The sequence below is a fragment of the Mya arenaria genome, chromosome 11 (assembly GCF_026914265.1).
Source record: "Mya arenaria isolate MELC-2E11 chromosome 11, ASM2691426v1".
NCBI lineage: Eukaryota > Metazoa > Mollusca > Bivalvia > Myida > Myidae > Mya > Mya arenaria.
The window spans coordinates 3,511,394-3,535,720 of NC_069132.1; the positions used below are offsets into that span (position 1 = coordinate 3,511,394).

Genomic DNA, 24,327 nt, shown 5'->3' on the forward strand with positions numbered 1-24,327 from the left:
GTACTGTCCATCTATTTTTGTTAACGAAGGATGAGTGTATCTGTGACAAACAAGATAACTTTGATTTTGTCATTCAAATGCACGAGATATTTCTGCAAACATAATATAACTCAACGCATATAATGTTTATCAAATTTATGTCACTTGCATACTAATGCAACAATTCCTGCCATTTTACAGAACCTACATGATGACCTTGACAGTGTGGAACCCAAGATGGAGGCCGTGCGTGTCCAGGCCAGCGAGGTCAGTCGCCGTGTCAACCCCCTCGACAGGGAACTTGTTGAGGAACAGCTCAAGTATGTATCTGTAAAATGTTGGTGTACTGACTTTGTGTAATAAATAAGCGTTCTGTGAAACCATTTATTGGCTAGAAGGAAAATTCAATGTATTGTCAGTTTCTCGTAGCATTTGTATTGTTGTCATATAAAAGACATAAATTTCAAGCCATTGAAGATGTTGACATAGAACTTAGTTTAAAATTATTTATTTTTACAACGATTGTGAAACAAGCTATTGCAACTTATATTAATCTCTCTCGTTGGCACGATGTTGTGCGAGAGTGTGGTCTTGTGTTGTGGGGGAAACCAGAGAACCTGGAGGAAACCCACTTGTCTGGCTTGGTGACCACAAACCAAACTGGCTGGGAATCAAACCCGGGTCGCCTATGTGAGAATCGAGTGCACTAACCACTGTGCTAACCAGACAACCAAATGGTACTTGTTACAGTTGACAATATGTCCCAAAACTCTGTCTACAATATTATTCTAGTTACTTATTTTGATCATTTCATGGGCTCCAGTGACTCCTGAACTATAAAGAATATGAATTGAAGCATATTAAGAAATATATGAAACTTTAAAATGTGCAGTTGAAATAAAATATATTTTTTTACAACACTCACATCAATATACTGGGCCTCTGTTTATAGATATTAGATTTATGTGATGATTTATGATGTATAGATATTAGTCAACTTAAAAAGAACCATCAGTCATTATTTGCCTGGTTACCTGGGAATGAAGCTTTGGACTACTTTCTCCAGAGAATGATTTACTGATATCCATGTTTTTTTCTCCCCGCATGTTTTCAGGAAACCTGGTAAATTGTTGTATTGAAACATAATTTTTATGCTCAATATACAATACAAAATAGGTTGAATAAACATCTCTGAAGCTCTTCAGGAGGTCAAGAAAATGACCATATATTTGTTCAACTAATTTGTTAATGAACCTGTAAATACAGTGGCAATTTTTCCCAATAAATGAATAGTAATTGGCTCATGACTGTTTAGAAACTACAGATCTTTTGGGAAAAAAGTAAAGTTCAAGTCATCGAGGTAGGTTTTGTGCACGTATTGTGACACCTTGAAGGTCGTACAAACTTTGGAATGTTTTGTTTGTTTGGTCAAAGGTTTGATCTGTGTGGAAGAAATATTTGTATTATAAATGTTAACAAACATAATCAAACTTATAAGTCTTGTTCTGATAGTAGTTTGCAGTGTGAAAGTTGGGTAAATAATACACTGTCTCATTGTTTCTATGATGTTTTGCACATTTGAGAATTCCACAGCAAGGTATATGGGGAATTCAGTTTACATCTACTGGTATATTGAAAATCAATTGCAGACTTTAATTTTACCAGAAAGATATTTTTACTGTAAGAATTTCCTCTTCCAATGATAAACTATGGTCCATTCAGTTCAGAGCTGTATCAAAACTAACGTGATTAGCGTCATCATTGTTTATTTAAAAAATGAAATATTTTTTTAATATAAACAACTTTAGCTGTAATTTTTGTCTTTGTATTCATTAAATTGTCAGAGCAGTAACGATTTTAAAGTTTACAACAATGACGTAAACAAAGTTGTTAACTTTAACCAAGTTCTGAATAAGCAGCCCATTATCATCATCCTACCATTTCATGACTCATGAAATAAAAGGCTTAGACATGATTTACTTTTGTATAATCAGTTGTGCCTTAAGTGTTTGTTAAACATCCCCATGTCATTTTTCTAGAAAACGAGAGAAGAAGCTTGCAGAAGTTCGAGCCCGAAGTGAGCGACTTCAGAAAGGCTTCGAAGTCCTTGAACTTGACCTTGAAGAGATCCACGGGAAAGTTGACCAGTATCTGACCTGGCTGTGCAAGAAAGAGGAGCAGGTTCTCCTTATCTTGCCCGCGGGCTACGAGGCCAAGCCCGCACTTGAAAACATGCATCATATCAATGTAAGTGGGGCTGGGTAGGGGATCTAGGGGCGGACCACTACCAAGCTTTACTTTAAAAGATGTACAGCCTGATACTTTTTAGCATATTAAATATAACAGAAGAAAAGTCATCAATTTCCTTGACACATTAGCAGTTAGCTAGAACATAAAATAAAAGATGGATTAAGCAAATGTTGACAAGCATTAAATGTTGAATTTGAATAATCATTACTAAAGTTTATTCTTGCATATTTGAAAAAGTTAGGATAAAATGCAATAAATGTCTTTATATCCTTCTTCTGACAGGCGTTGTGTGCAGAGCTTGAAAACCGTCAGTTCACTCTTGATACGGTCAATAAGAAGGTGGAAACTGTCCTTCCCGATCTCACACCCAAGGACCGAGAGGAGATGGAAAACTCTGTCAAGAAACTAACGCTGGAACACGCCCGAGTGTACGATGTTGCTGTGGAGAGGAGGAACGTTCTCTCCAAGGCATTGAACGATCGGGAGGTGTTCCAAACAGGTCTGGAGAGGGTCAACACGTGGATCAGGGAGCGTGAAAACAAGCTTGCCCAGCTGGAGAAGCCCAGGCTTGCATCTGCTGATATGGAGAAACAGAATGAGAAAGCAAAGGTGGGTTGGGGATATTTTTGTTTCTTTCTGTTGTTTTTTATCATGATTTAGGAAAGTATTAACCTTGTTTTTGAAATGACCACTAGTAAGTCAGTCTCTTTGATTGAGAAATTAGGAAAAATGTTTTCGGACAAGGAAACTTTAAACTATGCTAAGCTTAAAAATATATTCTCATTCAAACTTTAGGCAAAATAAAAATGAATTATTTAATCATTTTTTGTTGTTAACAGTGTTGGTTATCTGCCCGGGACTGGGTGTATTTCTCAAGTGTCTGACCTTATGAACTAGCACTAAAGACTTGATAGATCATTGACTCTTAATGTGCATTGATTTGTTGATCAAGTTACATTTTAAATATTAATTGTTTGTATCATATCTTATTGACTCATCAAGCTTGAGTTAATTAGGGAGACAAAAGACTTATACCAAAACAAAGGCTTTCAACAGGTTTGTTCATTTCAAGGTGTTAGGGATGCATTTGATAAGAAGCAAGTATTAACCTTAATTTTTGCACATTAATTAAGGCGTAGTTAGCGTCTAGTTGTGACGACATTAAAAAATGTGTAAAAAGAAAATTTAACATTACTGATGGATTTCTTATAGTTTTTGTTTGCAGCTTTACTGTACATGTTGTGCAAATTTTAAAGAAAAGCAAGAGAAAATAACCAATTTAAGGGAGATACAATATATGTTTTAGTATTATAGATTTTTAAGTTTTGTATTTTTTTATCAGTCTTTGGAAAGAGTTTTAGGCATGAAGGTAAGAGTGTGTCCATTTTAATCTCACATCTTAGTGTTTGTGCTAATGTGACCCTCTCATTGTTGGTATAAAACCTTACACATCAGTGTTTTTGATAACGCAGCCATCTCATTGTCTGTTTAAACACTCATATGTCAGTGTTTGTGATAACGTGACCATCTCATTGTCCGTTTAAACACTCATATGTCAGTGTATGTGATAACGTGACCATCTCATTGTCTGTTTAAACACTCATATGTCAGTGTTTGTGATAACGTGACCATCTCATTGTCTGTTTAAACACTCATATGTCAGTGTGTTGTGATAATGTGACCATCTCATTGTCCGTATAAACACTCATATGTCAGTGTTTGTGATAACGTGACCATCTCATTGTCTGTTTAAACACTCATATGTCAGTGTTTGCGATAATGTGACCATCTCATTGTCCATATAAACACTCATATGTCAGTGTTTGTGCTAACGCGGCCATCTCATCCTCATATAAAACCTCACATGTCAGGTAAGAGTGTGTCCATAATAAACCTCACACCTTAGTGTTTGTGATAACGGGACCCTCTCATTGTCCATATAAAACCTTACACTTCAGTGTTTTTGATAACACGACCATCTCATTGTCGCCTTAAAACCTCATGTCAAGTTAGAGTGTGTCCATATTAAACCTCACACCTAATATGATCTTCTCATTGTTATCATTCAGTCACAATCACATTCAATAAAGATTAAATTTAAACATTACCTCGTGTGTTCAGTTTGCTAGAATTTGGTTTTATCTGTCTACAATGTGACTGTACCAATATCGCACTTTGATTTTATAGAAGTTTGATAGCTGTTACAATGTAGAACATATAATGCGGGTGAACATTTTTTTATAAATGTATATTTTTTGGATATTTACACCAATTTCTTAAGACATCAGCCATAGGGTATAGTTATTAGAATATGATATTTAAATTGCTTTAAATCTTGAATACGTAAGTTGAAAGTATACTTTTACATATGTTGTATATGTTGTGAAGCTGGATTTAGAAGATGTAAATGAATAAAATAGCTGAATGCCCCAATAAAGAATCAAAATGAAATGAGGAGAAATGGTTGCAAAAAATGTTACGAACTCAATGAAATATTTTAAAACTGTTTAAAATCTATAGAATTTTGAATTTGTCCGAACAATTAAAGCAGTTCTGTTATAATACATTCACAGTTAACGTACACTTAAGTTTAAGTTCTTTTTAAGAAAAACTTTCCTGTTAAGAGAACTTAGTTGATTGTGTATGACTATCTATATTGCAGAGCCTGCAGTTAGAAATCGAGAAATATGAGCCGCATATTGACCAGGTGGAATCAAGGGTCCATGGTTTGCAGCCTGAATGTAGCGAAGAACAGAACCAGGCACTCAACACTATCGTCACAGGTACACACTATAAGCCTTGTTGAGGCTGTAGTCATTATTTGTAGGTAACGTCTCTGTGTGATGTTAACGCACCTATCACCCAGCTATGATCACTTCATTTAGTGAACAGAGTGAAAGACAATAATTTACCAAAAAAAGAATCTTTTTTTTTATTTTTAACACTCATTTTGCCAATTGTTTAGAATTTTGTTAAAGTTAACATTGTTGTTAAATTCAGCATTGTTGAACTTTAAATCATTACTGCTCAGGAAGTATAACGGATACTCTAGTAATCTGCCGTATTTCTAACTAGACGTGAGACCACTGTTCATCATCATATATTAGTAGTTCATGTTTAAAAGTGAACAATGTTGTCGTTAATCACACTGTAAACTTTAAAAAAAGTTCTGAACAATCAGACCCATGTGTCCAAAACTTAAACAAGCATAACGATGTAGTAGATTGTAGTATATATTTATTCTCTTTATAAATAAAATGCCAGCAAATGACTTATTTCCAGATTTACGTGAGAAGTACCTAGCCTTGAAGGATCATGGGAAGAATGTGAAGGATCAACTGGAGACGGGACTCGCGGCACGAAGAATTAATGAGGCAGACCTGCAGAAACTTGAACGCTGGTGCGTGGAAGCGGAAGTAAAGTGTAGCACAGAGCCCACCCTTGACTGCGCCACAGAACTGCTGGAGGAGCAATATAATCAGTATAAGGTATTGGCAAGGGATGGAATATATAGTAGTAGGTTTAATGTCATTTATTGGAAGTATTTGAATGTGAATAATGAAGATCACTTCGACATATCATGTCATCATGCCTTGATCTTAGGCAATATACAACTTATATACCAAGATGCAAGAAATACAAGCATTTAAGGGAATTTAGGCAACATTAGATTGATCAATATAGTTATAATCATAAATGCCATTTTTCTGAAAAGCTTCCCATGGGATTTTGTTCATAAAACCAGGGGATTTTGGCGTCAATTAGGGAGATTTTGGGCTATTGCCATTAATCCCTACTGCACATCATTCATTTTGCTTGTTTCATTTTAAAAAGCAGTTTTGTTTTTCGCAGTTATTTTTAAATGAAAAGCACTTTATTAAATAAATTCAAAGCACATTATTGAGTATTCTATGTTTTATGAAAAATCTACAAAGCAATCCAGTCTTCATTTTTCTATACCTCAATCAATGAAACAAATGATTCATTTTTAAAAATCAGGGGATATTCAGCTCCTGCCAGGGGTATATAGCATAAAAATTGGAGGATTGTTTTCCCTACCACGGAATATTGCATGTATGGTGATGATGTATAAAAGCACAACTACCAATATAAATAATATTTTTTTGACAATCAAAAACTAGAATCCGTGTTCTGTATTATATTTTTTAAAACATTTCTTTCTCCCAGGTTTTGGATACGAGTGCGGAGATGTTTGGTTCCCTGCTCAATGAAATAGAAGACCGGGCAATAGCTTTCAGGCCGGGACTCAGCAAAGCTGATGCCAGCACCCTGCAGCACACAACACAGGCTGCTTCGGAGAAATTCAACAGGTACGTATGTCATGTGATTTTTAAAGAGAAGTTGAATTATTCATAGAACCAAATTACATTTCTCATTAGAATCTCAAATGATCGTTTTAAGTTGGCATAGAAAATTCATTTGAAAAGACAAATAGAATTAAATCTGAATATAAGCTGTTTGTCTTTTCATGAGAAATAAAATTTATTTTTAACTGTATTTGAGCAACAAATATTCAGTGTAAATTTAAGGTAACCATAGTAAATCATAATATTTAGCATTATTTTACTCCAGGTTACGCAAGTTGATCAAGATTCGTGTGAAGGCAATAGATGATGCCCTGCAGACACGCGATGAGGTCGGGGACAGTATCGAGGAGGCAAAAACCTTCCTGGACAAGGTACATGCAGACCTAAAGGGCGTACCCAGGACCATTGGACCAACTGCGGGTGACGCGGAGGATATACTCCGACAATATGAGGTTGGTTTGTCATGTAGTTGAATCCACTGTATTGAGTCACTTGTAATTAAAGATAAATGTATCAACTTGGATTGCCATAACACATAACCTTTAATAGTTGTCTGTGGCCATAATACAGGAGCAACTTAAGAACATTTGAATTATTTCAACCTAAGTGAAAAAAAAATGAATTGTTTGATTTTTTTTTTTAAATATTGCTTTTAAATGGTGTTTTCATTTTCATTTTTTTTTAATTGAAGAAAATACTTAAAGCTTTACTGTTTCTACCATTAAAAAAGGAAATCTTCTTTATAAAGATAGAGCACAGTTTAAACATAGGGTTCTTCTGTGAAACCGCCTCAGATCTTACGTTTGTATGAGTGTGTGCATGTATAATGCAATACAAATATTTTTATTTGGTGTGTGTTTTTTTGGCAAGAACAAATATTTTTCTGATATAAAAGATAGCAAATGTGAATATTAAATGTACCTTTCTCCCACCCAAGGCTGTTGGAGAGAGTATGGCCAACTTTCAACCTGCGATCGCTCAGTTGAACCAGGCTGTGGAGAGGTTACGTCACCTGGGCCAGCTTAGTGAGGCAGATGAGATTCTCCGTATCTCTGCACAGTACCAGATGCTCTCTGACCAGATCCGACAGCAGACTCACAAGTGTCAGCAGTCGGTATGGAGATATAGTGATTTATATCAAAATGATTATAAGAAGTCAATGTTGCTTACCTCCCTTATATTATAATCATAAATAATGAAAATTCTAAGCATAGAAAAAACTTGGTTACAAAATTTCAGTCCAGCAGCATTTTATGGGTAAGCTGCTGTATGCAGACAATCTAATCAACTCAGACTCTTATCATTGTAAGCCCATTACATGCAGTCTTATGTTATATTCCATCAGGTGTCAGCCCGCCAGCAGCTGGAGGATGAGATGCGGGATGTGGACAGTCTGGTCAAGGAATGTGAAGATAAAGCAGACTCTGTCATCGGCCTCCAAGTTCCCGTCACTGAGAAGATCGAGAAGCTCAAGGTATGGGGTAGTCTAAGTTTCTGAAATATTCACTACCACTGTTCTAGTCAACTTTAATATAGTATTTTGAAAAGCAAAGGGATGTAACTTGTGGCATGAAAGTTGTTAGAGTACATGATGTCAGTGATAATGCGTATTCAAGTTTGATTAATCATGATGTTCTCTGTTCACTCAGGCTGTATCAACAAGGCTTCAGTCAGCCAGCCCCGCCCTGTTCTCTCTTGGAGATCGGGCCCAGAGGATAGGCCTTGAGGGAACTGGCCCAGATGCACAGGCTGTTAGCCTTATGGTGGATGACATTAAGGCTCGTGTCGATAACCTGAAGAAAATTGCAGACAGGAAAGCCAAGCAGTGCGAATCCATACAGAGAAACAGGGAGGACTTTGAGAGTTTTGTGGATGAGACAATGAATTGGCTGGATGCCAAGGAGGATGTGCTGGCCTCATGTGCCGCCCTTGACCTTGACCCACAGAAGGTCAAATCCATGCTGCAGAAACACCAGGTATGATGCCATATCCTGCTTTATTCCCTTTCATTTTGTAGATGTTTTAAAGATTTTATTTCTTTTTTGATCCAATTATGCCAGAATCAACTAGTCTACATGGCTAAACTCTAACACACTCTGATGTTAACAAAAATTAAGTTATTGTTACTCTAAAGAACTCAATTGCATACATTCGCTTTGTCGGCCCTATTTATATTTACTTACACAATATAATTATGCTTACAACAGGACGTTAAGGAAGACTTTTTAGCTAGAGTTGCTAAAGTTAGAAGTGGGGAAGAGGTGACTTCTAGTGTTGTTTTATCCATATTGTAACCAGTCATCTAATCCTTAAAAGTTCACTGCCTGAGTCTATGCCAACAATATTCATTGAAAAATACTCTATACACAAATGCAAAAGGTTCTGGGGTATAATATTTTTTGATTAAGGCAGTGTTCTTTTAATCACAATTGTGTGTCAAGTTCTATATTTTGTGAAAATCCATGTGAGTTGTATTTATGGCAATTTCCATATAAGATATTACATATTTAAAATAATAAAGTCTCATTGTTAAACAAATAACTATGATCAGTGGACATGCCTTGTAATCACCTTCCACGTTAACTATCTGTCTTATTATTCACTATCCTAAATTTATTTTTCATTAAAACTTTTTGAAATAAAAGAAATATACATGAAAACATGGTAACAACATCTTGCTGAAAAGTTTATGTAAATGTGTGTATGGATCTCCAGAATTCCTCCTTATGGAGTAGCTATTCCTCATTCTGCTTTTGCAGACTTACTTATGTGAGTCACATTTCTGCCAACTGCAACCGCTATTCCTCTTACCATTATTTTTTCTGGCATTTAGATACATTGTAAGTGTACAAAATAAGACATAGTGTGGTTATATATATTATGGTATAAATTATTATTGAAGATAAAAGGACTATAAATCTTCTTGTAAAAGTAGATTGAAGAAAGATCGGAAATTGGTCTTAATAAAAACTCCTACTGTTAAGTCAGTTCTCTAACATTTTGTACTATGTTACCTGTAGCTTAATATTTGCTGCATGGTTTTAAGGTAGATAATTAATGTGATTACTGGGAAAGAAATATCCTTAAACTTCAAATTAAGTTGAAATTGTACTTAAGCACACTTGTTTTTGTTTAGATATTAGGCAAAACCCATATTGACATTTGGAAGGAAAAAAGACTTATTTAGCTCAATATTATAAAGTTTATGTTATGAGGTGAACATCTAGTTTTACAGCACACTCTTTTATATTTGTCATCTTAAAAAGCAGTTAGCAGTTATGATAACATTTAATGTAATGTAAATAACGGCATGAAAACAAATCTATGACCCATTGTTTTACACAAATGTTCCCCCGTGTCCCCCCAGGCACTGGCCCGAGATGCCTTGGACAAGCTGGACACTATGAAGCTGAAGGCGGAGGTGGAGCAGACACACTACGCCAGCATTGAAGAGCCCATCCCCGACCAGCTCACAGAGAAACTACAGCAGATACACACACTTGAAGACAGCATCAAGGTTCGTACAATTTGTGGGGGGGCTTGAAGAGATCAGTTGTGGTTTGGGTTGTAATTGAGACATGGGTAGATTGTTTGCTTGTTCCTATTTAGTCTTTTAATTCAAATTGGTAAAGGGTGCTCATGTCAGGGAAAGTAGATTACTGAATGTCAATAATTGTTAAGTTACCAGGGATTGTTTTATTAAATTTAATGCATGATGACTTGGTTTGGACTAATCATTTGGATGATGGTAAAATGAATGTAATTGAACAAATATTTAAATGTAACTTTGTCAAAGTAAAACTGAGGCTTACGTGACAATTTGTGTAGTACATGTGCAGATCAAGTTTCATTACAAACCTAATACTTTTGTCCTAGGAACTAAATGAGCAACCATTACTGAACGTAGTTTTGTACATTGCATGTTGTTCTCCATTTCCAGGGTGCGGTTGCTAAGAAGGAGCAATACCTGACGGAGGCTGCAGCAGACCGCATGCAGCTGGAGCTGTCCATGAGGCAGATAAGCGACTGGCTGAATGGGGCTGAGGAGCTCCTGGACTCTGGATACGATGGCCTTGATTATGACACACTCAACGATACCATCAGTGAACACAAGGTGTGTATCATTCAACATCTTCGTACAATGTTTTTCTGCATTGATATGTTCTCAACCTCATAAATACTTAAGAAAATATGTAATGAAAAGAAAAACATTTGTTTCTTTTGTTTTGACTTACAATCTTAGAAAATGGGTTTGAATTAAATTTATAATAATAGATTCTTTTCGCAAATAACTATTTAAAAAGTTTCTCATAATTTGAGAAAGGTTTGCCTTTTGTTGAAGAATACATCAATTCAATGTATACATATTTACAGGACTACTTTTCTGAGGCAAGTATGTGCCAGGATGAGATGGAGCAGGTGATGGAGCTATCTGAGCGTCTGCTGCCGACCCTGGACATGAATGACACAACAACATTGAGACAGTCCCTCAAGAATACTGAGCAGAAACTGGCCAACGTGATGGCTTCATCCAACAGGCAACAGGCAGAGATGGAGAAAAAGATGCAGGACTGGAATGAATACCAGGTAGTGATTGGTGTATTCTTGCAGATTCAGTTGGTTTGTTTTGCGGACCCTTATGGACTTTGGGATGCTTTCAAAACACTGTTAATTAATGAAAATAATCACCTGATCATTGACCATATCTTTTTTGATGGATTGAAATTTAAGAAAACTGAAGAAATAGTAAAATTTTAACACATCCAACACACTGGTCTTGTCATTGACTCATTGCCTTTTTACAACTTTCAAATTGTATGGAATGTTTCAATATGATTTACATCTTGATTTAATTTCAATTAAGCAGCATTTTTTTTACTAAATGATTAAGTAAGGAAAACAGAAATTAAACTTATTAGCTATGTTTTGCTTTCTTCCACAGGAGCTGGTAATGTCGTTGACCTCTGACCTTCACTTACTGGAGGATGATTGGGAGGCCCTGGAGGCTGTTCCATTACACTCCCCATCTGATATTAACGTCCATCTCGAACAGACAAAGGTAAAGAAACAGTGCAGATTTGTCGACTTTGGAAGAAATTTCAAACAGCTTCTTCAATCAGCTTCTTTAATAAATTTGCTTCAAACCATGACTTGTAGCAAAAAGGTGTAGTATCTGATAGTACATGTATATGGTTAATAAAACATTTCAGTTATGTCCTTTAAACCAATAAATGATTTAAAGATGCAATGGTTTCTATCAACATATCTGTAGTTTCCTTTCTTTTTTCTAGCAATTCATAGAGAAGGCAGAGAGCCTGCGTCCCACAATCAACGAGGTGAATGAACGTTCAAATGATCTTGACAAAGGGGCCTCAGAAAAGAGCAGGCACTTCATCCAGGGCCTCCTTGCAGAGACGAACCAACGCTGGCAGAACCTTGTATCCAAGACAGAGAACAAACAGATGGCTCTGCAGGTGAAAAACTTGGACTTTGATAGATTGTAGTTTGGGTCTCAAACAAATGCATTGTTATAAATTTTCTCATGCTTGCATGTCATTTAAAAAGTCAATCAAAATAAATACCCTAATAACACCCTTTTAGAATAAAGTATAACGGTATGCTAGTATTTGATGTTTCGAAAATGTTTTTTTTTTTAAGACAGCCACTTTTTCTGTTCTGGTTTTTGATCAGTAATTGGTGGCAAACTTATCAATGCTAAGGGATATTTGAAGTAGCTGGCTCTTTAACAAATATCTTACAAAGTTAACAACCTATTACAGGATCTGGAGGTTCACTATGAGGACTTTAGCACATTGTTGTCCAGTGTTGACCAGATACTGGACGAGGGGGAGGTCAAGATGCCACGCCAACTGGACCTTGACACGGCCTCCTCACAGGACCTAGTGGAGCAGCATGAACATGCTCAGGTAGACCAACATAGACTGGCAAGAAACCAGCCAGGAAATAAAAAGAAAAAAGTGGAAATATTAATTTCCTTTATCAAACTGATCTTTATTGCATAATTATATTAAACAGCAGGCATGGGTTTATACAGTGTATGTTCGAATATGACTTCAATGTATTCAACAGACTACATGTTTGAGGGTTTCATATATGTTAGATTTTGTCAAGAAATAAGTACATTAATTTTGTGTACAAAATATCTCTGTATTTTTCTCAGGAGCTTCAGGAGTTGCTTGAAGTAGCAGAGCCTAAAATCACAGCTCTGAAGAAGTGTGCCCACCAGCTACAGAAGAACCTGCCCACTGCAGAGGCTAAGGTCCAGGCACAGGATCTTGTTATGGCCATGCTGGAGAAATATGAAAGGTATGTGAGAGATGTTCAGAGTTTAGTGGGATGGACGGTAAAAGGGTGGGAAAAGAAAATATTTTGTTCTTTTTGGTGCTTGTCCAAGCCATATCTTGGAAAATACTAAAGCGACTTAAATGAAACTCTAAAGATAAATAGAGAGCAATAAGGAATTGCAGTGTGTAAGAAACATAATCCTGCCCTGCATATATTTTGAGTTATCTCCCCTTTACCTGATATTTTTCGAAAATGGGTTCTATTCTTGGCAGTATCTCGGAAAATATTTATGGGATTGAAATGAAACTTCAAATGTTTGGATGATGGCAATAAGAGAAAATGCAGTACCAAAGGACATCAATCCCGCCCTACATTATTTTTGTTATCTCCCCAGAAACGCCTTATCTGATAGGTTTGAAAATGGGAGTTTGTCAGGGCCATTGTCAGGTATTTAACTGAAACTTGAAATATAGATAGATGGCAATGAGAGGAAGTGCAGTGCAAAAGAACCATAATCCTGTCTCACATGTGTTTTTAGTTATCATCCCTTAAAGACCTCCCCTTTACCTGATATTTTTCGATAATGGGTGCTTGTCTGAAAGTACTAATGGGATGGAGATGAAACTTATAGGATGTGTAGTACCCAAGAATTATCATCCTATCCATAGTTATCTCCCCTTAACCTGATAGTTTTTCACAATGGGTGCTTGTTCGTGCTGTATCTTGGAATGTTCTAAAGGGATTCAAATGAAACTTGGTTTATACATGGATGGCAATGTATATAAAATGTTTTAATCTTTATATTCAGGCTATCTTGCAATGTTCCTCTTCTACTGATATTTGTGAATTTCAAATGCTGCTTTTTATTTCATTGATTAAAATTTAGTTCTCAAACCTGCCCATATCTTTCCATGATATGAATTTTTCCAGCTTGTGTATACTAATGCTACAACCATTCACCACCTTCAAGCACATTATACTACAAGTTCTGCCTTTTCATAGAAAAGTGGCAGGAGAGCCCATCGCTTCCAGCAATACTCTTGTGTACTGCTCATTAAAACAAAATGCCTTGGCCATTATGCAAGTCCAATAAAGTTTTTGAAATGAATCACAAAGACATAAGTGTTGGAATTGCTAGCAACTGTCATAGAATTCTAATAGATGTTACAATCCAGATAATAATCATTTCCAATGTAACTTCAGATTGGGTGTAGGTGTAAAGGAGCAGGAGCAGGCCTTACAAGAGGAGCTAGAGGATCGCGAGGGCTTCACCACAGAGGCCAAACATACACTAGACTGGCTTGCCGACACACATACACTGCTTGCAAACATGACTTCAGAAGGAGGGGACTTACAGTCAGGAGAAAACATACAGAAACTTAAGGTTAGTCGAAGAAATAAATGTAATATTTATTGCAGCCAGTTCTGTCCCCAACAGGAGACCTTTGGCATACATGTGAACACTAACAGCGGAAGGTAAAATATACTGCTTTTGAGACCCTTCTAACGCCATACCGCTTTCCTGTCGAAATCTACCGATATTGAAAGCTCTTTTAAAAAACCTCAAAATTCTATCAAATTGGCCTTAAATTTTCCTCAAAAACCTCAAAATTCTATCAACCATGCTAAAGTACCATATTAATCTGTCACTTTATTAAAGTTTAATTTGAAGAACATGGTGCAGTAAACAACTTGTCAAATCACTTCACACTTCAGCCGAGATCATTGCTAAGTTACCAGTACGGTACAAAAGACCACTAATCAGCATTCTTTGTTAATTGGCATCCTACTAATCAGCATTTTTGTAAATATCAAAAACATTATAAAACTGTCAAAACATTTAAGAAAACAACAAAGTTGTTATTAATTATCTACAGTGTATAAAATTTTACCACATTTTGGCGAGAAAATTAACTTACACAATTCTGCAGTCGTCTGCACTTACACTCCGACCATTTTGGGCAGTTTGATTTAATTTTTTAGCAGCTCTTCTAAATATAAACTTGTTTTTACAAGTCAGAGGTAATATTCCTTCTGTTTCTCAATCAAAAACAGTTAAACACTGACATTTGACAAGTCTCTTAACCCTGACGTATTTTATGCATATTTTCCAAAAATCTAAAAATAGCAACAAATATAAAGTTTTTGTGTACATTGTTTCCATCATTGTTTTTGACTGAAAATTAAAGAAATTAGAAATTCTACCGCATTTGAACCCAAACTATCGCTTTGGAGACCTAAATCTACCTCTCTGTCATTGCAAAAGGTTCACATGTCTGCATTTGGACATGATTTGAATTTCTAGAAATGTGGGAAGTACATGTGTATTTAGTTATTGATGGTTAATAGAAATTGTGTTCTCATGACATTTAAGTCCATTTACTTTTACGTTTTTCAAAAACTAGCAAATTGGATAATGACAAAATAAAAAAGGTTTAGATTTATGGTTTACATCTTCATGATTGCAGTTGGCAGAACAAGAGATCTCAATCCGCATGGAACAGATGCGTCACATGGCACAGCTTCATGAGACCAAGTTCAAGGCCGCAGGACGAGGTATCCCACGTGAATTACAGCAGCAGTATGAACAACTGGTAACCCTTGAACAGGAAGTGAGTGTTGCCATGGCAACCAAGGAAGAGGAACTGCTCCACCTGCAGGAGGACAGGGAGGATTATTCCAACACGCTAAATATAGTAACAACATGGCTCACACAGGCTCTCAACCAATTGGAGGAGAAGGTGGTGGACATCCCGGATGCTGTAAATAGTCATGAGGTGGGTTCATGTGATAATAGAATAACAGAATAGCACTTGATGTACAACATAAAATATCAAAGTTTACAGAAATTAATGCCTAATCTTGCTTACCTACATGATCTGTATCTTTCTTAAATCTGGGGTTTTCATTGTTCGATAAAACAGACATATTTTGCAGTCTTAAGCATATTTGTAGAGACTTCATACCATTCATACCATTTAAATGTTAATGTAAATTCCAAATACTGTTGTGTGGCTATTTGGACTAAGTAAGTGTGGCTTACATATCGATAGCACATGTTAGTTTAATGGATCAATTAGATCAATTTGTACTATTTGCTTAACTGACCACAATGTCATAATTGTTAAGATTCAATGTCTGTGTCTGTAGAATTATTACTCCTCTTCCATTTGCCTTTTCACCGTGACTTACTCTTATAAAATCCAAAGATAACAGTCTTGAAATTTTGAAAAGATGTAGTGTCCATTTTCTATCAACAAGATTTATACATTTTTCATAGCCAGATAAATAGATAAAGTATTAAATGATCTGATTTTACTGGGACAGAAATATGAGGCTTAATTTGAACTTTTTAGGAATTTGATTGTATTCTTACTTAAATATTGATTTTTGAATGCATTATTATAACGATCAAATCGTAACCTGATTTACGGTCGAAAGACTGGTATGTATATCAGGGTTGGTATTGTTGGAGATAATTGGATTAAAATTGTGCTAATGGAAGATGTTGAAGTTGAATAACTTGTAAGTAAAATTTAAATTTGATAGAGGGGTACCATTTCCATTGAGGTTTATCAATATTAGGGTTAAAGAAAGGTCTTTGCTGCTTCTATTTTGTTCTCATAAAAATGTCAGTAAGGTTAACTTAATGGATGTTACGAAAGGAATCAGGCCAGGATTTTTAATTCAGGAATAATAAAGTAAATTTGGATAGCTGTTGTTTTGGTTTTGTTCAAGTGTCACAGTAAGTTTGGAATACGTTTTGGAGCATTAAATCTACAAGGAGGCAATCTATGTCAATATAAGTACGCCTGAATGAAAGGAGCGAGGGTATTAAGAAGTCTGGCCTTATCATGCATTCGGGTGTTTGAGAATTTAGAAAGGATCAAATATTTTTTTCCTTATCTATGATTGATCGGGATACAAACTTTTATTACCGTGAGTATCACTTTCATCAGGGTTAATTTTTTTATCAATGTTGCATGTTATAAGAAAAAACTACTGCAAAAGAATTTTGATTTGAAAATTGTTTGTTTGTACCCTGCAACAAATTTAATGAAAATTGCTAACTCGTAGCTAGCATATTTGTTGCATATGAATCTATTCTCCCTTTTAAGATATTTTGTAAATATTCTTTATCCTCTTAGTAATTGTTAACCAGGTTTTCATTGAAGACATTGGTTTGGCCCTATAACTTAGGTAAGAATTGATGGATAGTGATGAAAGTTGGCGTGTAGGTACCTTATGTGAAGAGCTAGCTTGGGATTGCTTTGAGGGGGAGGGGGGGGGGGGTCAAGGTCAAAGTCGCTGTTGCTAAAAATAGAAAAATGGTGACCATCCAACATCCTTTATGTAGAATTGGTTGGATAGTGATGAAAGTTGGTGTGTTAGTAGCCCATGTGAAGAGCTAGCTTGGGATGGGCAGTTCAGTAATATGAATATAATCATTCACACTTAAACGCTAATAACCACTATATCATATGTGAAATTTCATAATGAACATGCAAGCCTGTTAAGTGAACCAGGGTCGGTGTTCACTTTTGTCTTGGGTCTGAGTTTTAGACACAGACTCAGAAAACAGAATTTTAAAATGCTGTACAAAAGTTTTAATGTAATCAGTTTGACAAAATAAATGTATGTTATTGTTGAACATGAGTTTAAATAATGTTGAGACATTTTTTCAAATATTGCTCAACAAACAGTGAATTTACATTGAAATTAAATTTGCATTTTATTAAAGTGTTTATGATCAGATTAAACATTCTGCCTGGTTGAAAATAAGGTTTCATTGGTTTTCAGTAATGTTGGCTTGCAAAAGGTTTCTTCTTTGTCATTTGCAAAAAAGTGGGTAAAGGATATTCACATGAGACTTAGTATAAATGTTGCAGCGAAGCAAAACATATTAGATACTTAACTAGAGTAATTTTCAGTTTCTGAGTTATTAAATTAAAGATAAAGGCTGTTACATTTACCAAACTCATACAAGAAATAAATTGGCTATAATTTCTGATTGCCTTTTTTTTTTTTTAAACCTTGTTTCCTCGCATTGCGGCGCTTATAGTTTATTTTTGCTTTACTAAATCATTAAATGGGCATAAGACAGGTGCATCTTACTATGTTTGAGGGGTGACATGACTCTTCAAGCCAGTGCACAGGCGCCAATTTCTAAAAAACTCACTATACAAAACTGATTTATAAAATAATGATGCTTTGGCAGTCGTTTTCATCAGAAGTCTTCTAAATTATTAAATAAATGAGAATTTTCGGGCAATCACATTGGTCGGAGTCATGAATGTAAAAACCTAAACCTTGTTCTAAACTTCTTCTTCTGTTAACAATCAATATTTTGTGTAATTGTTTAGATTTGAATATAATTAACATTGTTTCTTGAAGTGGATGGAATTGTTGGTATATTTTAAGATTTGATTTATCTGTCATATATCAAGGTACAGGTTTTGTAGTTATTTTGAAACTTTATACTTAAATTCATTTGAGGAACTTGCCACTGAAATTGACACAAATTCCATAGTACAGATAAGTTGATAAAGTAATGATTGGTCTTTATAATGACATCTCCATTGAATTGGTAAATATGGACAAACATTGGATTCAACGAGCATAAATTCAGATGAATCTAATGTCTTTTCACATTAAAAGATTAGCCTAAAGTGACTGGTGATTTAGAACATCAGTATAAGATACCAAGTCTTGCCCTGAAGAATTGGGGAACCAAAACTTTGAGTCACTCGGTTTTGTTGTTATTTTTGTATGTTTATAAATCTTGAAATGTCGAAGCTCTTTGATTTTACAAATAATAAAACAAATCCTATCACATTTACAAACGGAAAAACGTGAGTAAATCAAATTAAAGAACAAAAGTGACCTTTTATTTATTTACGCAAATGCATGTGTTCAAACAGGGCTGTAGCATTATCAAATATAACACCTAACCTTTCGCTTGTTAATTTGATTTCTTGGACAGTCTGATAATGCATTATTTAGGATAAGAATTTCACGGACAAATAATAATTCCAAAGTCTGGATTACGGGTAGAGCCTAATACCCGGTACTACTCATTTTTACCGACAATCTGACACATTGGGGAACTTTCCCACAGATGAATCAATGTTGGACATACGAAAATCATCCAAAATGCCATACATTTTTTATTATAGATACTGAAGTTAAGAAACTGAGGTTATTCTAATAGTCGTCTTACAATAAATTGATTGAAAATATTCTAAACCAAGCTATGGATATAATGTTTACTAAGGTAAAACTTACAGGGTTAATGCTTGTTTATAAATCGTTTTAAAAATTATATGTGTCATTAAATATTAACAATAAGACAACCCATCAAAGGGTATTGATCAGAATTGAAGTAAAAATGCTATTAAACTACTTTTTTCCAATTCTGTAGTCATTTTGGATAACTTGCTTTTCTTCAGACTGTGACAAAAATTATTGGCACTTTTCTGTACAGATTGTGCATTTTAATGTGACATAGTTTACTTTTAATGTAAATAATTCCATTCAAAGAGCATGTCTTACCAGTGTAAATATGAAAAGGTGCTTCATATAGATATTGAACTTGATGACTTGTATTGAAAAAGGTAGTTAGACCCTCCGCTGACTTTAAAAAGCAAGTTAAGTAAATATACAGTGAGCGATATTAGAATTTTGACATACGCTAAATAGTTTATGTTTGTTTGTTCAAGAGTATTGAGCACAAAAATACAACTATTATATAACAAGCAGTGGGTTGAACCAAATCTAAATTTTATCAAAAAGCATACCAAGTAAATATACACAAGTTTGGAGGGGCTTTGTAGAATAATGCAAATATAAATTTTAATGAATGTAACTTAATAGCATTGGGAAGAATTATGAAATTAACTTGTTGGGTGCAACCTTTTACTAGCTTTCCTGTTCTCAAAAGCCATTATTTCTTCTTTTGAAACTATAAATGTTCTGGTAATACTGCAATGGCTCACATGCATCAGTAAATAAAAAATATATTTATGTCATTTCAGGAGCTTGTGTCCGAGTTTGAACCATTCAAACAGAAGTTAAACCATCTCCGAACAAAAGGCAGCGATCTAATCAAGCACACCCCTGATGCAACAGAGAAACACTTGATTCAGAAAGCCCTAGCTGACACTAATCGATTGTGGTCAACCGTCCAGACGCGGGCCGGAGAGAAGACCAGGCAGTTACGTGAGGCAGATCATCTCAGTCGGGAGTTTGAAGAGACATGCGCCTCGCTGGAGGCATGGGTCGGTGATGCAGAACATCAGTTGGACTCCAAGTGCCCTGTGCTCAATTTTGACAAGGTCCGGGAGCAACTCAGGCACGGAAAGGTAACATGAGTTGCAATGATTTCAATTTGTAGTGGTCTAAATTGGACAAGATTTACCAATCAATGATCAATTCATAAACTAAAAGGTCCAAGACCAACTACATCAATGAATGATAATGATAGTTTGCCATAATTGCATGTTGTCTTCCTTTAGAAGAGGCAAACTGACTTGTATGACTACATGTATATGTAAAGCTAAACTTATGAATTAAGCATTGAAATAAACATCTGCTATTTCCTAATTGATAAAGTTATGTTTCGCATTGTTTGTTCCAAAGGAAGAAATGTCAACTCTTTGAATTCATTTCAAAGTTAAATTTATTTACGTACTGCTTTGATATCAAGTTTCAAATGAAAAATCATGTTTTCTATACATAAGACGTCACTTATGATAATATCTCCATTGGCTCAATAATGTAATAGTACCAGAATTTAAGTGTCTGTGTAGAGACATTACCTTATTGTTACAAATTGATTTTTAACCAATACATTAAATCAGTTTGAATTAGATATCAAAAGACCATTCACTATGCTTTGACTTCCTTTTGAGTTCTGGTAATAAACTTTAATTGCCATATTTCGGTACAAAAGAATGTCTGTTCAATTTTAATGGGATATGTAAAATCAATGTAAAGACGATGATTTATAATATAAGCACCTGAAAACTTTACTATGAGAGTTATTTCAAATCAATGCTTACATGGGAAACAACCCCGTGTTCAAGATACATATTGATAGACATTTATCTTTCTTTTACCAAAATTACACTTCTGTAGTTGCATTATTTAAAGAATGCATAGTTGATTGGATTTTATGCCACTGAACAGTTTTAAAGTTAAAATATCTCGTGTTGTAAGTTACCTTGCAATCTAATTTTAACATCTTTAAATTGGGTTTTTTGCAATTTGGCCACAAATTTTAATGATAGGATTAAAAACTGGGCCCAGATGTGTTAACATGACATCCAACATTTTGCAGATAACTCTATCATCACCTGTAATCCATTGGGTTTTTTTACCCTTTTTGGGGCCGATATACGGTCCCATTCCTCTCCTAAAACAGTATATATTTTTCCCCTGCCTAGGTAAAAAAATCCCTTTAAAGAACTATATATGTATTTTATTTTATTTTTGGAGGACCATTGACCTCTTAACATTTAGCAATATCATGCCATTCATGAGGATATGTCCATAGTTTTGTTGAATAAAAGATTTGAAAACAAATTAAACATTATATGAATCCTTTTTGCATTATTCACCTTTTTGCCAAACCCTGCTATTTTCCACTATCAAAGGGCCCCGACACCATTCCCTTAAAGTGAAAAAACACTGTGATCCCTTATTCTATCCTTATCCAGACACTAGTGAAGTCTTGTGAGTCCCAGCAACGGAGATTAACACACCTGAATGCGCTCGTGAAACAAATGGACACACTGTGTGAGACTGTTCCGCAGATGGAGAAACTGGCCAATCTCAGTCACCGCACATACGAAGTCCGTTCCAAGGCTGGGGACCAGGTATGCAATATGAGCAGGCTGAAAAGTTGTACTTTGACAATACTTTAATAACTGCTATAAAGGGTTACATTAAGTAGTTTTAAATGAGTAAGGGTTATAACTTGCAAATGCCTATGTTGATCAAGTTCATAATATTTTTAGTAAAATATTCATTTAAATTTGCACCAGATCTCCTTGGAAGGAAATTATCTACCCCTAAAAAAATTCATGAATCACCTCCCTTGACTACTCACAGGTGAATGACATGGAAGAGGTTGAAGAGCAGATTCGCGAGTTTGAGGTTGAGCTGGCAGAGATCAAGCACTGGATGGACAAAACCCGGGCCCATCTCACACTCCGGGACGACAACCTTACACTAAAGGACCAGCTTCATATGCAGGAGGTAGGACGAGATTAAAGTGGAAACTTGTGGATCACAGCAATTATTATCATGAAAGTAAGGGAGTTAAGTGGTCTAGGTTGGAATGGTCTGATGGTTTAGGCGTTTGCCTCTAATCCAAGAGGTCATGGCAAAACTCCATGTAGCGATTTCTTCCCTTTTCTGTACAGTACACTTCCCTTTTGCATATAACATGATGAAGATCAATATCATGTGATGGCAAGCAAATTGGAACAAAACAATAAGGCAAGGGGATAAAATAAAAAAATCTTGAGGGAACTTTATCATAACATTTTAAAATGGGCACCAATTTTGGTTCCCTGCTAGGAAATGCTTTCCTGCAATTGAAATAAAATGAATTAGTGTAATCAATTATAAAATTGAATATGTGTGTGTGTGTGTGTGTGTGTGTGTGTGCGTGTGCGTGTGTGTGTGTGTGTGTGTGTGAAAAAAGAGTTATGGAGTATTTCTCGGGGAATATACTGATTCTTCTCAAAGACTTAATTTACTAAAGGTAAACTTGCATCCTTTTCTTAAAATCCTTCATATGTTAATTGTGAAATGTTGAAATAAAATATGGTTTATTGATATTGCTGTTTTTCCAGAACCTGATAGCTGACATAGAGAGCCACCAGGGGAAGGCACTGTACGTGCTAGACAAGCATGCACAGCTGCACGCGGCTGTGGGCGAGGAATCCCGCCTCCACAACACCAACCTTGCTGCGGAAATCAATGCTCTACTGGACCAGGCGCACGCAGATAGGGCAGAACTACGTGAGTCTGTCGCCCAGCAGACACAGTATGAGGCAGAGTTACAGTCCTTGTCTTCCTCAATGAATGAGGCGAATGCCAAGATGATTGGGTCGCCTATACGGGCTAGCAGCGTTGACGACCTCAAGGCGCAGATCACCGATAGAAATGTAAGTACCAGATTTTTCTTTGTGTGCTTAGGAATGTTGTGCTAGCACTGCAAGATTTGCATAGAAATGGTTTTGATCGAAAATATTTATGTTGCACTGTGATCCAGCTGAACTTGTGTTTTTTGACACGGTTATTTTGGCTAGTTGCGTAAGATTAAAATAAAATGGTTTCGGTGTAGAAAAATTCGCACTTGTCAGATTTCACATGAAAAAACAACCTGTCATTCATTTTCACTTTTATCATTTCAACCACTAACAAACACATAACCCTATATTGAGTATCCTCAAGTGAGTAAAAATATAAACTCAAAAATAATGGTTCTTTAGTTGCATGTTTTATGTCTCTGTAACCTTGCCAAGATTTCAGTGACCTATCAAATTGTTGAAATTTGAACTGAAGATGATTGTATGTAAAATAAAGTGAGCCATTGTAATTAGGTATTGCAAACTGTAATTAGTTGTTTATCAATAAATATGCATATCTAAACAAGTTTGATGTTTGCCCGATAATGTATTTTAGTCAATAAATTTACATCAGATAGACTTTGAGCAAAACTTGGTACTCTGTGAAAATTTGGCACCTGATGTTCTTTGAGCAACCCTGCTATATTGTGGAGCTAACGTCAAATGATACTTGGCATGGAATTGGTTAAAATGTAGATTTGACTGTCATGCAAAAACACTCATAAAATGATTGGAAAATATCCAGGATTGATGTAACATTGTAACTAAGGACTCTGTGTTCACACTTCATTTAGGAGTAACAGGAAATATAGTTTTAATCATGGAAGACACAATGGAGAATTATGATAATTATTCTTGGATGGTTACTTTGGTTTTTTGAGCAATCAGAGGAAGAAAGTGAGGACGTAGACTGTTTTTATGGCAACCAATTTCCTCCATTTGAGTTTGTGAATGTTTTGGGAAAGTTTTGGCGAAATCGCAAAATGTGGAAACCATATTATACACCAGTAAGTTGAGGATACTCAATATATGTTTAATGAAAAAGATTCTTTGAGAATTATATAAACATGTTTTCCTCTTAACAGTCTATGTAGAATAATACTATTGGATTGTTTAACACATACTCATATTGTTAGATGACCTCACATTACCTATAACTTAGAAGCGCCTTTGTTTGGTATTACTATGCCATGGATGCTTTAGCTAACTAACACTGCATGGTAGCAAGCCATTGTATTTCAGACATCAAATACAAGCTACAAGAGAAATTACTTGCTTTTTTTGTGCACTCTGCTTATATTCTGAAGGGAAAAAGATATCGTACC

At 35.4% G+C, this 24,327-nt stretch overlaps 1 protein-coding gene across 2 annotated transcripts in view; it reads left to right on the top strand.

Annotated features, from left to right (window-relative positions):
- Nucleotides 1-24,327, top strand: part of LOC128208922 (muscle-specific protein 300 kDa-like) — a 183,828-nt gene that overhangs the window by 119,508 nt on the left and 39,993 nt on the right. For both annotated transcript variants that reach the window (XM_052912641.1, XM_052912640.1), the window contains 25 exons: nt 181-299; nt 1,295-1,339; nt 2,019-2,226; nt 2,512-2,838; nt 3,572-3,598; nt 4,892-5,012; nt 5,512-5,717; nt 6,418-6,560; nt 6,823-7,009; nt 7,495-7,671; nt 7,903-8,031; nt 8,207-8,533; nt 9,925-10,074; nt 10,498-10,671; nt 10,932-11,144; nt 11,500-11,616; nt 11,849-12,031; nt 12,338-12,484; nt 12,739-12,884; nt 14,067-14,247; nt 15,332-15,640; nt 19,898-20,224; nt 21,581-21,739; nt 21,975-22,121; nt 22,724-23,038. In XM_052912641.1, the coding sequence (XP_052768601.1) occupies nt 181-299; nt 1,295-1,339; nt 2,019-2,226; nt 2,512-2,838; nt 3,572-3,598; nt 4,892-5,012; nt 5,512-5,717; nt 6,418-6,560; nt 6,823-7,009; nt 7,495-7,671; nt 7,903-8,031; nt 8,207-8,533; nt 9,925-10,074; nt 10,498-10,671; nt 10,932-11,144; nt 11,500-11,616; nt 11,849-12,031; nt 12,338-12,484; nt 12,739-12,884; nt 14,067-14,247; nt 15,332-15,640; nt 19,898-20,224; nt 21,581-21,739; nt 21,975-22,121; nt 22,724-23,038 (4,584 nt within the window). The remainder of the gene's footprint in view (nt 1-180; nt 300-1,294; nt 1,340-2,018; nt 2,227-2,511; nt 2,839-3,571; nt 3,599-4,891; nt 5,013-5,511; nt 5,718-6,417; nt 6,561-6,822; nt 7,010-7,494; nt 7,672-7,902; nt 8,032-8,206; nt 8,534-9,924; nt 10,075-10,497; nt 10,672-10,931; nt 11,145-11,499; nt 11,617-11,848; nt 12,032-12,337; nt 12,485-12,738; nt 12,885-14,066; nt 14,248-15,331; nt 15,641-19,897; nt 20,225-21,580; nt 21,740-21,974; nt 22,122-22,723; nt 23,039-24,327) is intronic.